This window comes from Haliotis cracherodii, unplaced genomic scaffold (assembly GCF_022045235.1).
Source record: "Haliotis cracherodii isolate W230 unplaced genomic scaffold, xgHalCrac1.p SCAF_13, whole genome shotgun sequence".
In the NCBI taxonomy this organism is placed as follows: Eukaryota; Metazoa; Mollusca; class Gastropoda; order Lepetellida; family Haliotidae; genus Haliotis; species Haliotis cracherodii.
This window is the reverse complement of record NW_027266268.1, coordinates 32103734-32118419: the sequence shown is the minus strand read 5'-3', so window position 1 is coordinate 32118419 and position 14686 is coordinate 32103734. Positions and strand designations below refer to the sequence as shown.

The following is a 14686-nucleotide window of genomic DNA, read 5'->3' as shown; positions in this document are numbered from 1 at the left end:
TATAGTTAATATGTGAGTGAGTGAGTGAGTGAGTTGGGTTTAACGGGCCTTTTAACAGAATTCCAGTTATATTGCGGCGTGTCGGCTTAATGTGGGAGGAAAACCCGAAGTGATGCAGGTCTCAGACGTTTACCACTTCGGTGAAACCCACGAGCACGAGTATGGTGCTGACAAACCTAGAAACATAATCGGGGCAAACCGGGATCGAACCCACAATCATAGGTTACTGGCGGGCCCAAGATACGCAACTCTGCACAGCGAATCGCGACGCCTTAGACAACTGGGCCACCCGTCATATGTCATGCCTTGATAGATTAACTAGTGTAATATAAAAGAATTGGGTGTTCTTTAACTTCTTCTTAGTATATATTTCAGACATAAAACATACAGATCAAAATGACCAAAAGAAATATTCAGATCATATTCACGAACACCATTTCTGCTGAAACTGCCCCAATTCTGCCCATGGTCATATATGTGAATCCAGAAAAGCTGCAATGCTGTGTGTCAGCTGAGACATATGACTTGTTTATCTGGGTTATAAATACAATCCTATTTATCAGCTTTTCATTTGCCTTCTAAAGCCTACAGGACAACAGTAATAGCAGAACATGTGTCTGAAAGCACCTGGTTCTCGTGGCAGGAATGTTAAAACAGTACTAACGGGGCTGAAGCTGGTTACTATAGTCCTCACCATTTGAAATAGAATCAACAAGTATTTTTTCACCTTATAAGTGTTCACGCACATGTAGCTATCTTCATTCATTAATCATTGTGATATTTTGCGATTCTGTTTCAAGTGCGAGGACTAAAGTTATACATTCAACCATGACAATTGTACTCGCATCAAATGGTGGATTTGGTGTGAGGTGTGCATCTATGTGTGTGAGTGTTTGTGTAAGTATGTGTGTGCACGTGCATGTCTCTGTGTGTGTCTGTCTGTGTATGTGTCTGTGTATATGTGTGTGTGTCTCTGTGAATTTGTGTGTATGTGTCTCTCTGTGAATCTGTGTGTGTGTGTGTGTGTCTGCGTACGTGTCTCTGTCTGTGAATCTGTGTGTGTGCATGTCTCTCCGTCTGTGTAGGTGTGCATGTTTCCGAATCTGCATGTGCATGTCTCTGTGTCTGTGTGTCTGTGTGTGTGTGTGTGTGTGTTTATTTCTCTGTGATACAAAGGCTTCACACATCATATATGGAAAGTAATGATACACTTCATCTCAGATCACCACCTTCAAAAACAATGTATTACAAAAACTGGTTAATGCATACGTAGCTTTTGATACTGCTAAACCAAGCCAAGTTAGTCCTCACAGATTAGTCCCAGAGGTGTCTCCAGATGTGTAACTCATAATGAGGGCAAGATTGGGTTACCACTGAAAGGAAGATCATATTTGACATTACTATCCCCATGTTGCAGGTTTTTGGATGCATATGAAACAGTCGTACTTTTCTTGCTAATCACATGAACAACTGTAAAACATCTCATTCAATTGTAAAAGACAACATTAACTTAAAAACAAGCCATCATCATTGTGTTTACACTGCCTTTGTGATGCCACACCTCTCATTATACTGCAAGTAATCGTTAAAACTACGATGTCCGAAAACCTATGATCCGGATAATAACCACTCTCAATAAAATTACATCTTATCCTCACATAGTAACGCTATTAATTAATGACCATGGCCTACTTGTACAAAGCCATTTTAAGTACATGTGTTCTAAGGTGGTCATTATTCCCATATTGACATAAGTCCCAACACTAAGATCAGTTTGTGCAACTGGGCCCTGGTTTGGATGGCTAGTACATAGGGAGACATATTTGGGAACTCAAATGTATCATGATATATATCAAAATAACGATCAATAATGTAATTAATTATTCAGTATATATACCAGTAGATAAGACTTTCCTTTACAGACCTGCAGTAAATAAACTTAATGCTGAATATGAACAAGGTTGATCCAATAATGATCCATTTTAATGTGTAAAAGTTGAACCTCGGTTGTAGTTCACCTAAAGAAGTTCAGTAAACTAGCATTATTATTAAGAAAATCGCTTGTTCAACAACGCCATTTCAACATTATAATTATTTGTACCTCTATTGCCTTTTGCAATTGTAAAATTACATACCTTTGTATATGGGCCAATAGCCTTGAATACAATAAGCAGAATTGAATTGAATTAAATGTTTAAAATTTGATTTTCGGCAGTTCCACTGTTAATCATGGTAGTTATTAATATACATAAAAGCTTCTGTGGCAGTGAATTATTAATTGAGTATCAATTATTAAATTTTGTATCGATACAGCATTGACATGACGAATTCGTTGATACATTGACATCTCAAGGTATTATGACATCCCTACTTGCAGTTATGGAACCATCTACGTATATGCTAAGCTGTTGGAGATTCATCTCATCAGCATTTAACAGATTGGATTTAAGTTTGCAATAAATTTCATATCAGTGATGTAAAAATATACCACATGTATAGTATGAAGTTTTTGAAAGGCATTTAGGAGTAATATACATACAGAAGAGAATGTATGGATGTTAACTGCTATGAGGCAATGAGTATTGGTAATTGTCAGTGGACAATGGTCAAACGGGAGGCTGGGGGGATGTTCTTACATGTACATATACATCCTCTCTGCCTCATAGCATTCAATCACCTGATGAAGGAGTAAGCATATACTCTGAAACACTGTGTTCCTCATTATTAAGAAGTTGACATCCATACATTTTCTTCCTTATGCATAGTATGGTGTAAAACTCAGAACTGTTTCTTAAGATCCTATATGAAAAATAGCATGTAAATGAATGTTATTTTATGCCCCCAAAATGCATCCTTCACGTTCCTGTATATACTCCACTCCTCATAGACCTTTGTATACAGACAGTGAACTGCTTATGACAATATTCCAGCTATGGAAAGTTGGCCTGTAAATAGTTTAGTCAAGTCCGGCAAACCTGTGGTTGATAGCTAGAGCAACAATCAATAGGGAATGCTGACACACAATCAGCGAGGTGACCACCCAATCTTCAAATTAGTCTCTCATTTTGACATGCATGGTGTTGTTATTTGCTTCATGTAAGGTTGGGAAATCCACCACTAAATCAGTGGGTTAATACCCCTTGATTGCTCTAACATGTAATAATGATATCAGTGCAGTGAGTTAGGGTTACTAGAAATGGACCTCACTCTGTACCCATGTGGGGTATCGAAAACGTGCCTTCGGTGTCGAGCGACGCTTTAACCAAATGGCTACACCACTGCCCCCAAATGAGTTTAGAAAACACACATGGTCAAACCAACAAGTTGTAGTGTGATTTTTGCCATCCATTGACAAGGTACAGACAATTTTATGGACAACAACTTCTTTTATACTGTAAAAAGCGACGTTTTCAGAATAGATCCTTATACCGTTGTCAAGCAAGAGTTGTACTTGACAACGGTATAAGGATCTATACCGAAACGTCGCTTTTTACAGTATTAAAGAAGTTGTTGTCCATAAAATTGTGTCTGCCTTGTCATCCGTCAACTTCGAAGTTGCCTATCAAACAATTTGTCATCCATTGCTAGATGTTGCCAGGCAACACAAGAACACATGGGATATTTGGGACATACATCCTGGAATATTGCAGCATGTTGATGTCAAGATGAACTAGTGGGAAATCTGGGTAAGAATAGGTCCCAAGCAACCTATGCTGGTCGTATGAGGCGACCTAATGGATTGGGTAGTCCGGCTTGGTGACTTGGTTGATTGATTGAATAATATTGGATTGATTGATGCTAAAGATATCAGTCACGAGATTGTCTGGTCCAGACTTGATTATTTACAAACTCAATGCACTGAGTGCGATATTAAACAAGAAACAAACAAATGATATGAAAATACAATATCTTGATTCCCATGCTTCATAATGCTACAATAAAGGTCATTCAGTAATGCCCGTTCAGCTACACTTAGAGGGACCACAATCAGTTATAAAAGAAGACTAGTGTTCAACACCATGTCAACATGTTGGTTCATACATCTTACATGTTTGTTCAGACATCTTGGCAACATAATCTGTCGGTTCATACATCTTGGCAACGTAACCTGTCGGTTCATACATCTTGGCAACATAACCTGTCGGTTCATACATCTTGGCAACGTAACCTGTCGGTTCATACATCTTGGCAACGTAACCTGTCGGTTCATACATCTTGGCAACGTAACCTGTCGGTTCATACTTCTTGGCAACGTAACCTGTCGGTTCATACATCTTGGCAACGTAACCTGTCGGTTCATACTTCTTGGCAACGTAACCTGTCGGTTCATACATCTTGGCAACGTTACCTGTCGGTTCATACGTATTGGCAACTTAACCTGTCGGTTCATACATCTTGGCAACGTTACCTGTCGGTTCATACGTCTTGGCAACTTAACCTGTCAGTTCATACATCTTGCCATCTTCATGTCGGTTCATACACCTTGGCATCGTAATATCTCGAGGGTTCATACATCTTGGCAACGTAACCTGTCGGTTCATACATCTTGGCAACTTAACCTGTCGGTTCATACATCTTGGCAACGTAACCTGTCGGTTCATACATCTTGGCAACGTAACCTGTCGGTTCATACATCTTGCCATCTTCATGTCGGTTCATACACCTTGGCATCGTAATATGTCGGGGGTTCATACATCTTGCCATCTTACATGTCAGTTCATACACCTTGCCATCGTAACCTGTCGGTTCATACATTTTGTCATCTTAATAAGTTGGTTCATACATCTTGTCAGCTTAATATGTCGGTTTATACATCTTGTCAACTGAATAAGTTGGTTCATACATCTTGTCAGCTTAATATGTCGGTTCACACATCTTGCCATCGTAACCTGTCGGTTCATACATCTTGCCATCTTACATGTCAGTTCATACATCTTGCCATCTAAATATGTTGGTTTATACATCTTGTAATCTTAATATGTTGGTTCATACATCTTGCCATCTTAATGTCAGTTCATACATCTTGTCATTGTAACCTGTCAGTTCATACATATTGACATCTCAACATATCATACCCTTGCAAAAACACAATCAGTTGTGAAGTTTCTAAGTATAAAAGATATTGGGATTAATGGTAGAAAGACTTTAAACAGAAACAATGACATGGGTTTAAATGTTTTGGGTGTCACAATACTCCAACCTCATCATACAATACCTCTAAGTACTCATACCAAAATCCAGCTATCTGATTGGTAAGCTGGCTAGCCTGTACGGACATCATGACATCACATGATGTCATCTGTGTGTTACATCATAATTGACCCTGTTGACTTGGGAGGTCACAATACAATTATCTCCCAATATACAATACATGTACATTACATGGTAATTTGTTCATGATATGATACGTATCGTGATGCTTAACATGCTTAATTTGCAGAAATTTTGTGAAACAATTTATATTTCATACGGCATAAACACTATTCAAAAGGCTTGAAACTTCCTGATTATCTGGTCTCATATTTGAAAACAAAAATGTCTCATTCAATCATTAATTAATTTCATGTGTCAACGACTTTCTGTTATTGAGTAAAATAGCAAATTTCCTGTTTGCAAAATACCTTAGATGAACCCCGAAATTAAATAAATTAAATATTAATGAATGGATCCATGTGTGAAACAATACTGCATTAAAATATTAATAGACACAGTAAGTGTGTATCGCGTATCGTATCGACTGATAAATACTATCAATCCCTATCGTTCACATGCCGAGTTACCATGACACTGCCACCAGTCGTAAGTCAGATATTTTCGAACAATACATTTCACCATCTCTGTACTTGTGAAAACGTAATGATAAATTCTTTATATGTGTCACTAGCAGGGTGTAAAGGAGTTCACGAGCTGATCTTTCTTCGGTCTCATGGTGTACAAACCCATTCAGCTCACAAAATCCTGTGCATCCCGCAAGTGAGTGAGTTGGGTTTAATACCGCTTTTAACAGTATTCCAGTTATATCATGGCCTGTCAGCTTAATGTGGGAGGAAAGCCCGAAGTGATGCAGGTCTCAGACATTTACCACTTTGGTGAAACACATGAGCACGGTGAAACTCATGAGCATGGAGAAACCCACGAGCACAGTGAAATCCATGAGCACAGTGAAACCCACGAGCACAGTGAAACCCATGAGCATGGTGAAACCCTCGAGCACAGTGAAACCCATGAGCACGGTGAAATCCATGAGCATGGTGAAACCCACGAGCACAGTGAAACCCATGAGCATGGTGAAACCCTCGAGCAAAGTGAAACCCACGAGCACAGTGAAACCCACGAGCACAGTGAAACCCATGAGCATGGTGAAACCCTCGAGCACAGTGAAACCCATGAGCACGGTGAAACCCACGAGCACAGTGAAACCCATGAGCATGGTGAAACCCTCGAGCACAGTGACACCCATGAGCACGGTGAAACCCTCGAGCACAGTGACACCCATGAGCATGGTGAAACCCACGAGCACAGTGAAACCCATGAGCACGGTGAAACCCACGAGCACAGTGAAACCCATGAGCATGGTGAAACCCTCGAGCACAGTGACACCCATGAGCACGGTGAAATCCATGAGCACAGTGAAACCCATGAGCACGGTGAAACCCATGAGCACGGTGAAACCCATGAGCATGGTGAAACCCTCGAGCACAGTGACACCCATGAGCACAGTGAATCCCATGAGTGCTGATATAAATAGAAACATAATCGGGTAAAACTGGGACTCAAACCTACAACCACTCGTTCACATTTAACTGACAGTATCATGACACTCGAGTCCCTGTACATACATCGATGTGCTCTGTCATCAAGACATCTTTAACCTTCCCAGAGGTTGTGACCAGAAACCAATTTGAGTTTAACTCACATGATTCTTTAATTTTGGCTCATTCTAGTCTCATGGTATTTTACACTGATTTAGCATGATGATTTGTGATGGACAGCAGAGATCCAGATAAGCTGCGTATCTGCGTAAAATACGCATCAAAATGCAGAAATATGCAGTAAAATAAAATCCAAGCGTATCAAATACGCAACGAATATTACAGCTACGCTACAAAAATAAAACTTGTGCGTATATTCAAAATATTGTGAAGTAACCCTGCGTATTCGATTGGCAAATCAGCAACTTATTTTCAAATTATAAATGGGCATTCCGTCAACCTTGCCCAACTCAACGATGACAGTTACATCATGAACATTTGCCATCACACTTTCTTGTGGAAGTATTGTGGTATTTTTGAGTCCTATAAAGCTCTTGAACCCATACAACACCAGTTTGCAGGGACTAGATGAATAGTGTTTTCAAATATTTAACTTAATACCCACATGTGTAAAAACTAGTGGATAACAAAAATTTGAATACCCAGATAGAATAGCTGATATGCAGTGATTTTAAAATGCATGGGTAAAATACCCACAACACCAAAAGCTTATCTGGAGCTCTGGACAGCAATGAATAGCTAGCCTGAGAAGTTATAATGATAGGTTATTGCAAAACTTGATAAATATGACTTTTCGTATATTGATACAGAATTTGTTTTAAAGTCATCGATACATGGGCAGGCGTAAATTCTTGATAAATTGGTGAATCGAGACAATGTTTCTTAATAAATAATTTGAAATAAGTAATTGCTGACCAATTTCCACTAACTTTGCGACACAAATCTAAGATAAATGTGTTGCTAAGTGACAAGAGTCTGGAATGTTTGTATGATCACAATGTTGAACTACAGTGCAAACACCAGTCATTGTAGCAATAACATTAGATGTCAACCTAACACCTCTTTTCTTAAGCACCCTGCCTTGAAGACATGACACTGTCACGTATAACAATTCGGAGGGTGGCAATCCTCCTTCTCGAGGCACTGTCATACCAATTTGTCTTGGTATCCACTTTAGGCTAAAAAAAAGTCTTGGTTCTCAGGCATCGCCCGCATCATTATAAAGTTTGACCCCATTTCGTTGTTATTTCCATTTTAATTTTTTTTTTTAAATCCTGAAATATTCCAAGGCCAACGGTAGTCAAATACTGTATTCCAGTATTTTACTCATCAAGGAATACATTTATGTAGGGAGGCCCTTTCCCAGGTTGATTGTACACAATTGTTTATTAATTACAAAACTGTTTATTGGTTACATACTAGTTTGAACAACCCCCCAAAAATGTATAAATACATCGCCCGCCCGCTCTTTATTTTCAAAATACATTGCCTGAGAACCAATTCTTTTATTTTTTAAAGCCTTAAGAAGTCTTGAGTTACATCAGTTGACACACTGGTACAAGTAAATTAGACTGGGTTTTTCACATACCGGTACATTGTGTGACCATGCTACTCACAAGCTTAGGGCGAAATATTTGATTGATGTATCACTCTTAGCAAGAAAAAGAGACGAACAATTTCAACACTGAAATATTGGCATCTGTGTACCAGATAAACATTTCAGGACATCCAGCGTACTGCACTGTGGCACCCGGAATACCACTAATTCTTCACTGTGACATTTCCGGGCCTGCTCCCGAGTGAGTGAGTGAGTGAGTGAGTGAGTGAGTGAGTGAGTGAGTGAGTGAGTGAGTGAGTGAGTGAGTGAGTGAGTGAGTGAGTGAGTGAGTGAGTGAGTGAGTGAGTGAGTGAGTGAGTGAGTGAGTGAGTGAGTGAGTGAGTGAGTGAGTGAGTGAGTGAGTGAGTGAGTGAGTGAGTGAGTGAGTGAGTGAGTGAGTGAGTGAGTGAGTGAGTGAGTGAGTGAGTGAGTGAGTGAGTGAGTGAGTGAGTGAGTGAGTGAGTGAGTGAGTGAGTGAGTGAGTGAGTGAGTGAGTGAGTGAGTGAGTGAGTGAGTGAGTGAGTGAGTGAGTGAGTGAGTGAGTGAGTGAGTGAGTGAGTGAGTGAGTGAGTGAGTGAGTGAGTGAGTGAGTGAGTGAGTGAGTGAGTGAGTGAGTGAGTGAGTGAGTGAGTGAGTGAGTGAGTGAGTGAGTGAGTGAGTGAGTGAGTGAGTGAGTGAGTGAGTGAGTGAGTGAGTGAGTGAGTGAGTGAGTGAGTGAGTGAGTGAGTGAGTGAGTGAGTGAGTGAGTGAGTGAGTGAGTGAGTGAGTGAGTGAGTGAGTGAGTGAGTGAGTGGGTGGGTGGGTGAATGAGTATGCTTTTATACTGCTTTTCAAAATATTACAGCAATATCATGACAGGGGGACACCAGAAATGGGCTTCACACATTGTACCAATGTGAAGAATCGAACCCAGTACTTTTGAGTGAGAAGAGAACGCTTTAACTACTCACCTATCTACCGCCCCCGCCTCTACCCCTGCCCCTTTATAAGGTGCAAGGACAAGAAGTAGCCCGTAAACATTGTCACTGTGTCATCTCAAAGATGTTCTGTGTTAGAAATTCTGATGATAAACGGACAATTTGTTCAAAATATCTTTTTCTTATAGACACTGATGTCAAAAATATCACATAATATAAGTTCTCAATAAAATAGTCTGGACGTATTTCACATTTAGTAACGGATGCTGATCTGCTTGATTTGAATCAGTTAAACATTCTTACATACATTTAACTAAATGTACCATACTTGCTGTAATAAGTGATCAGGAACTCAGAAAATTGACAAAGGGGACCGCTTATCAAAATCATACACAAGTTAAACCTGTTGTCAGAGACTGAGCAATAGTGAATAAACTTACAAACATCAATAAAAATACACTAACTTGGCAATTGTTTTCTCTAAATAATCTTTAGGGAGCGTTAACATGCTTACAAAAATTACTTACAGCTTGGTCACGCGGTGCTTATTGGAGCAGGGCGTTCACTACAGTGATCATGGGAAATGCTCTTCTGTGCAATTCCCTTACCCATTTGAAAACTATTACCGTCATAGCATATAACACAACTACAACGATGCACTAACATGCCGATATCTGGGACACAAATAAATACTACTGGAAGCATTCAACTTGGTTTGATTATAGGTTAGTACAAAGACAATCTCATTAGAATCAGATTTTTAATCCCAAGTGATACCTGTGTCTAAATCTGGCAACAACAGCTCCACGGAAAGTAACGCCATGTGAACTCCGAGAGACTTTTGATCCCCAAGCTAAATGAGTTCTTGAGCTAATCAGATGTCAGCTTTCTAAAACATAAGGAACACCTGGTCATTTGGTTGAACGACTGAATGTATAAAATATCCCCCATGAAAGCATGTTGCAGCTTTCGTTATTTACATTCAGAACTGGCCATTTTATTTGTTCTAGAGATACAGAAATCAGATAAACTTGTCTGAATTATTACTACCGAGAATTTAGAAGACTCAGTGCTGATTAACTGATGAGGCTGCTCACCTAACAAGACATACTCTGGACAAAATAATGTCCTCAAATTATCCAAGCAGTGTTGTATCTACTAAAACACCTGATTTTGATGAGATTGTGTCAAAAACATTTACAATGTTCTCACTAATGACTTTCCATCATCAACACATCATCCTCCGAAACCTCACAGGTTCTCAAACAGAGAAAGTTCTTGACCGCCTGAGGTAAGGGGAGGCTAGTGATGGGAGATACTATTTCTGCGTCATCCACTGCCAATGATACTGTTTCCCTCACCACTGCTCGACACAGGATCTTCAGGGAGTGCACGGACTTGTTCAGGATCTGGAACAGGCGATGCAAGTGGGTCTGCTCCGGAGTTTTCCCCGAAAATCGGATCCAGGATTCGGACCGTAGTTCCCATCCACACTGGACGAGGTATCTAGCGATGTTCAGATCTCCCTTGGAACATAACCAGTACAATGGCGAGGTTCTGGAACAAAAACGTATATTTTAGAGTAAAAGTATCATATTTTCTTATCCTGACTCATATTCATTAGCGACCCGTGAAGATTCGGGGTAGAATAGGTCTTCAGCAACTTGCTGTAAAAGGTGCGTATGGTTGTTGTAAGAGGCGACTAACGGAATTGGGTGGTCAGGCTCGCTGACTTGATTGATGCATGTCATCAATCCCAATTGCGTAGATCGATGCTCATGATATCAATCACTGGATTGTCTGGTCCAGACTCGATTGTTTACAGACAGCCATCACATAGCGGGAACATTGCTGAGTGCTGTGTAAAACAACAAACAACCAACCATCATATGCATTAGCCGGTATGTTGATGACAAATGTGCATGAATGTATATGCACATAAGGGAGATAACTGAGAATTAACCTCTATCTTTGTGAATATGGAATTACAGAAACAAACTTGCAATAAGGAAACATTTCGAGGTTATAAGGGTATTGTAAAACATAAAAAACGTGATAAAAATCACTATTTGAAATCACCTAATATACCACTCATTAAAAAATAGTATTGTGATACGTATCATGGAAAAAATGAACCTCAATTTACCGATATACTTGTAATAAACCGCTTACACAGAGCAATAATGCTTACTGCCTACACAGAGCAATAATACATGCTTACCTTGTATGAGCGAAGGGTATCTGCTTACACAGAGCAATAATGCCTACCTTGTATGAGCGAAAGTGTCTTGCTTCAGCTTGGAGCCCGCCTCCACCAGGAGCCGGATGCAGGGCGTACACTGCCTGCCACGGATGGAGCCCGTGAAGATGCTACGGTGAAGTGGAATGTGTCCCTGGTGATCTCTGGCGTTCAGCTTCCCTCCGGCCTGCAACAGTAGCTCCGTCAACTCCTCCTTCACAGCATCGGGGTCTTCAACACAAGCAATGCAACATGCACATTGTATTTCAGGGTATATCACACAGTCATGCGACAACATCATCCACGTGTATTGAGAAACATAAATTAGTAAGAGCATGTTTACAAGAGAATGTTTAAAAGTTGTTGTAGAGAAAGCAGAGGGCGTGAGTGAAGTTGGTTCAATGCAGTTTTGAACAGGATTTCAGTTACATCACGTCACTTCAGCTTGATGTGGAAGAAACGTCTGAAATGATGCTGGCCTTAGGCATTTTCCTCTTTGGTGAAACCACAAGCATGTGTAAGGTGCTGACAAACCTAGAAATATAGTCAGTGCAAACCAGGGTTCAAACCCATGATTGTAGGTATCTGGCAAAACTGCCTTAGACACAAAAGTGCAAAGCCAATTCTGGCACCTTAACTGACTAGGCGACATCTACCTTCTTCAGTAAGAAGAGGTGAGGTGAAATAGGGTTTAACGTCGCTTCCAAGATTATTTCACTTATATAGCGACGTGCATGCACATAAGTGTGGCTGCTTGTACTAGTCCGGACTGATGCCAATTTATAGTGCTAGCTCACCGAGATACCATGTCGCAGTTTAACAGGAATACCCCACTCAGATACAGTATACTGACTCCGAGTCGACCAGTCCTTGTTTTAGCCCCTTAATGCCGTGCGCCAGACAGAGTAACAACAAGTACCATCTTTTAACGTCTTTTGGTATGATGCGGCCGGGGATCAAACCCTGGACCTTCCGCTCTCCGGGCGGACGCTCTACCACTAGATAACAGAGGCAGTCCTTTGGAATAGGCCCTTTTACAGCCTCAGACCTTTTAGGGTCTTTTGGTATGACGCGGCCGGGCATCGAACCCCAGACCTTCCGCTCTCCGGGTGGACGCTCTACCAATTAGACCACGGAGGCGGTCCTCAGTAAGAAGAAAACTTATTAGAGGTTAGAAACCCAGAGTTGTTATCCATAAAGTTGTACATTTTGTTACTTACTCACCAACTTCTAGAATACAAATCAAACAGTTAATTAGAAGTTATACAAAAGTCCATATAACATAGGCTAGGATCAGTTGCAATCCCTGATGAACTTGAACTGGAGGTTATTATATTTTTCACTCATTTAGCGTTCTTAGTTCCACAAGTCCTCATCAAATACAGTGTTGGGAATATTTTTATGCTTGTCTTAGGAGGTGACTAAAGTTTGTTTGTTGTTTAACGCCGCACTCAGCAATATTCCAGCTATATGATCCACGCAATTGGGATACGATGACATGCATCAACCAAGTCAGAGAGTCTTACCACTTGATCCTGTTAGTTGCCTTTTACGGCATGCATGGATTGCTGAAGACCTATTCTACCCCTGATCTTCACGAGTCAGGTGACTAAAGGGATCAAGTTGTCAGACTTGAAAACTTGGTTGATGCATGTCATTGAATCTTAATTGCGTAGATCAATTCTCATGATGTCAATCACAGGATTGTCTGTCCGGACTTGATTATTTACAGATCACCGTCATACAGCTGGAATATTGCTGAGTGTGACGTTAAACAACAAACAAACAAAAAAAACCAAAATATTAAGGTATTCAGTCTTACATCCAATTGTCTGAGACCGGTGTAGAGGAGAGTAGCACTTGAAGTCACAGAGATTCACGTCGGCCCCGTTATTCAGCATGAGTTGCACCAGGTCAGGCCGACCCATGCTGAGGGCCACCATCAGCGGCGACTCCTGTGTGTCATTGGTCTGACAGTTGATGACGGCGCCGGCTTGTAGCAGAGACTCGGCAATCTCGTAATTCAGTACCGCTATTGCTGAATGCAAAGGTGACAGGCTTCTTGTATCACTCATATTAATATCTGAGCCACACCGTATGAGGTGTTTGACAACCTCTGGGTAGCCTTCTCGAACAGCTAGGGCCAGTGGCGTCTTACCCCGCTCGTCCTGAAGATTGATCGGTGCTCCACATTTGTGGAAAATCTCCACACTGAGAATGTCTCCCTTCTCAGCTGAAACATGCAATGGAGTTTTACCCATGGAGTCTTTCAGATCCAATATGGCACCCCTCATACACAGAATTTCAATAACTCGCGTGTGTCCGCCGTTTGCCGCTTTGTGTAGAGCCGTATATCCCCCATTACCATCAACATTCCTGGTTGTGGCATTTATGTCTGCACGGCCTTCAAGCAGGATGGCCACAGTCTCCGCATGGCCATGTTTAGCTGCTATATGCAGAGCAGTCTCCCCAAATTTATATGACCGAGAGGAATTAATGTGAGCCCCTTCTTTGACAAGGTACTGCACAATATCGGCCCTGCCTCCCTGACAGGCACACAATAGGGGTGTGTAGCCCTCACTGTCACAGCAGTTGACTGTCGAGCCTGCGCGGACAAGTCGCACCACGCACTCCAGGGGTCCGTGCATGGCTGCGTGGTGCAGAGCGCGCTTGTTGCACTCGTCGGTGTAACTGATACATTGATGGATTCGATTGTGGAGGTTGAGGATGAAGTCGAGGGCAATCAGGTTGCCATATTTGGCACATTCAACGAGACATTCTCCCAGGGATACGTTCAGTCTGAACACTGGGTCTGACAAATAGGATATTGCCTGTGCTGAATCATTGTTTTTCAAGGCTTCAGTGAACAGATCTATAGGAATAACTACTGATGGCTGGTCCTCTGGCTGGCTCTCCATTGTCAACACCTGTTTGTTTAAAACCTGAAAGTAGAAAAAATAATAATGTTATGTGAGATGTTATCTTGTCAACCCGATAGGGAGTGAGTGGATCGGGTTTAATGCTGCTTTGAACATGTTGAACAGTATGTCATGTAATATCATGGCGTGTCAGCTTAATGTGGGAGGAAAGCCTGAAGTGATACATCTCAGACTTTTATCACTCATGAAACCCACGAGCGTGGGTATGGTGCTGACAAACC

General features: G+C 41.1%; 1 protein-coding gene across 1 annotated transcript; it reads right to left on the bottom strand.

Moving 5' to 3' along the window:
* Positions 1-9759: 9759 nt before the first annotated feature.
* Positions 9760-14457, bottom strand: LOC139459848 (ankyrin repeat and death domain-containing protein 1A-like). The gene is made up of 3 exons (XM_071241557.1): positions 13349-14457; positions 11556-11757; positions 9760-10844 (listed from the first exon to the last, which is right to left on the bottom strand). The coding sequence occupies exons 1-3, from the start codon at positions 14442-14444 to the stop codon at positions 10499-10501; spliced, it is 1644 nt and encodes a 547-aa protein (XP_071097658.1). The 5' UTR covers positions 14445-14457; the 3' UTR covers positions 9760-10498.
* Positions 14458-14686: the final 229 nt, after the last annotated feature.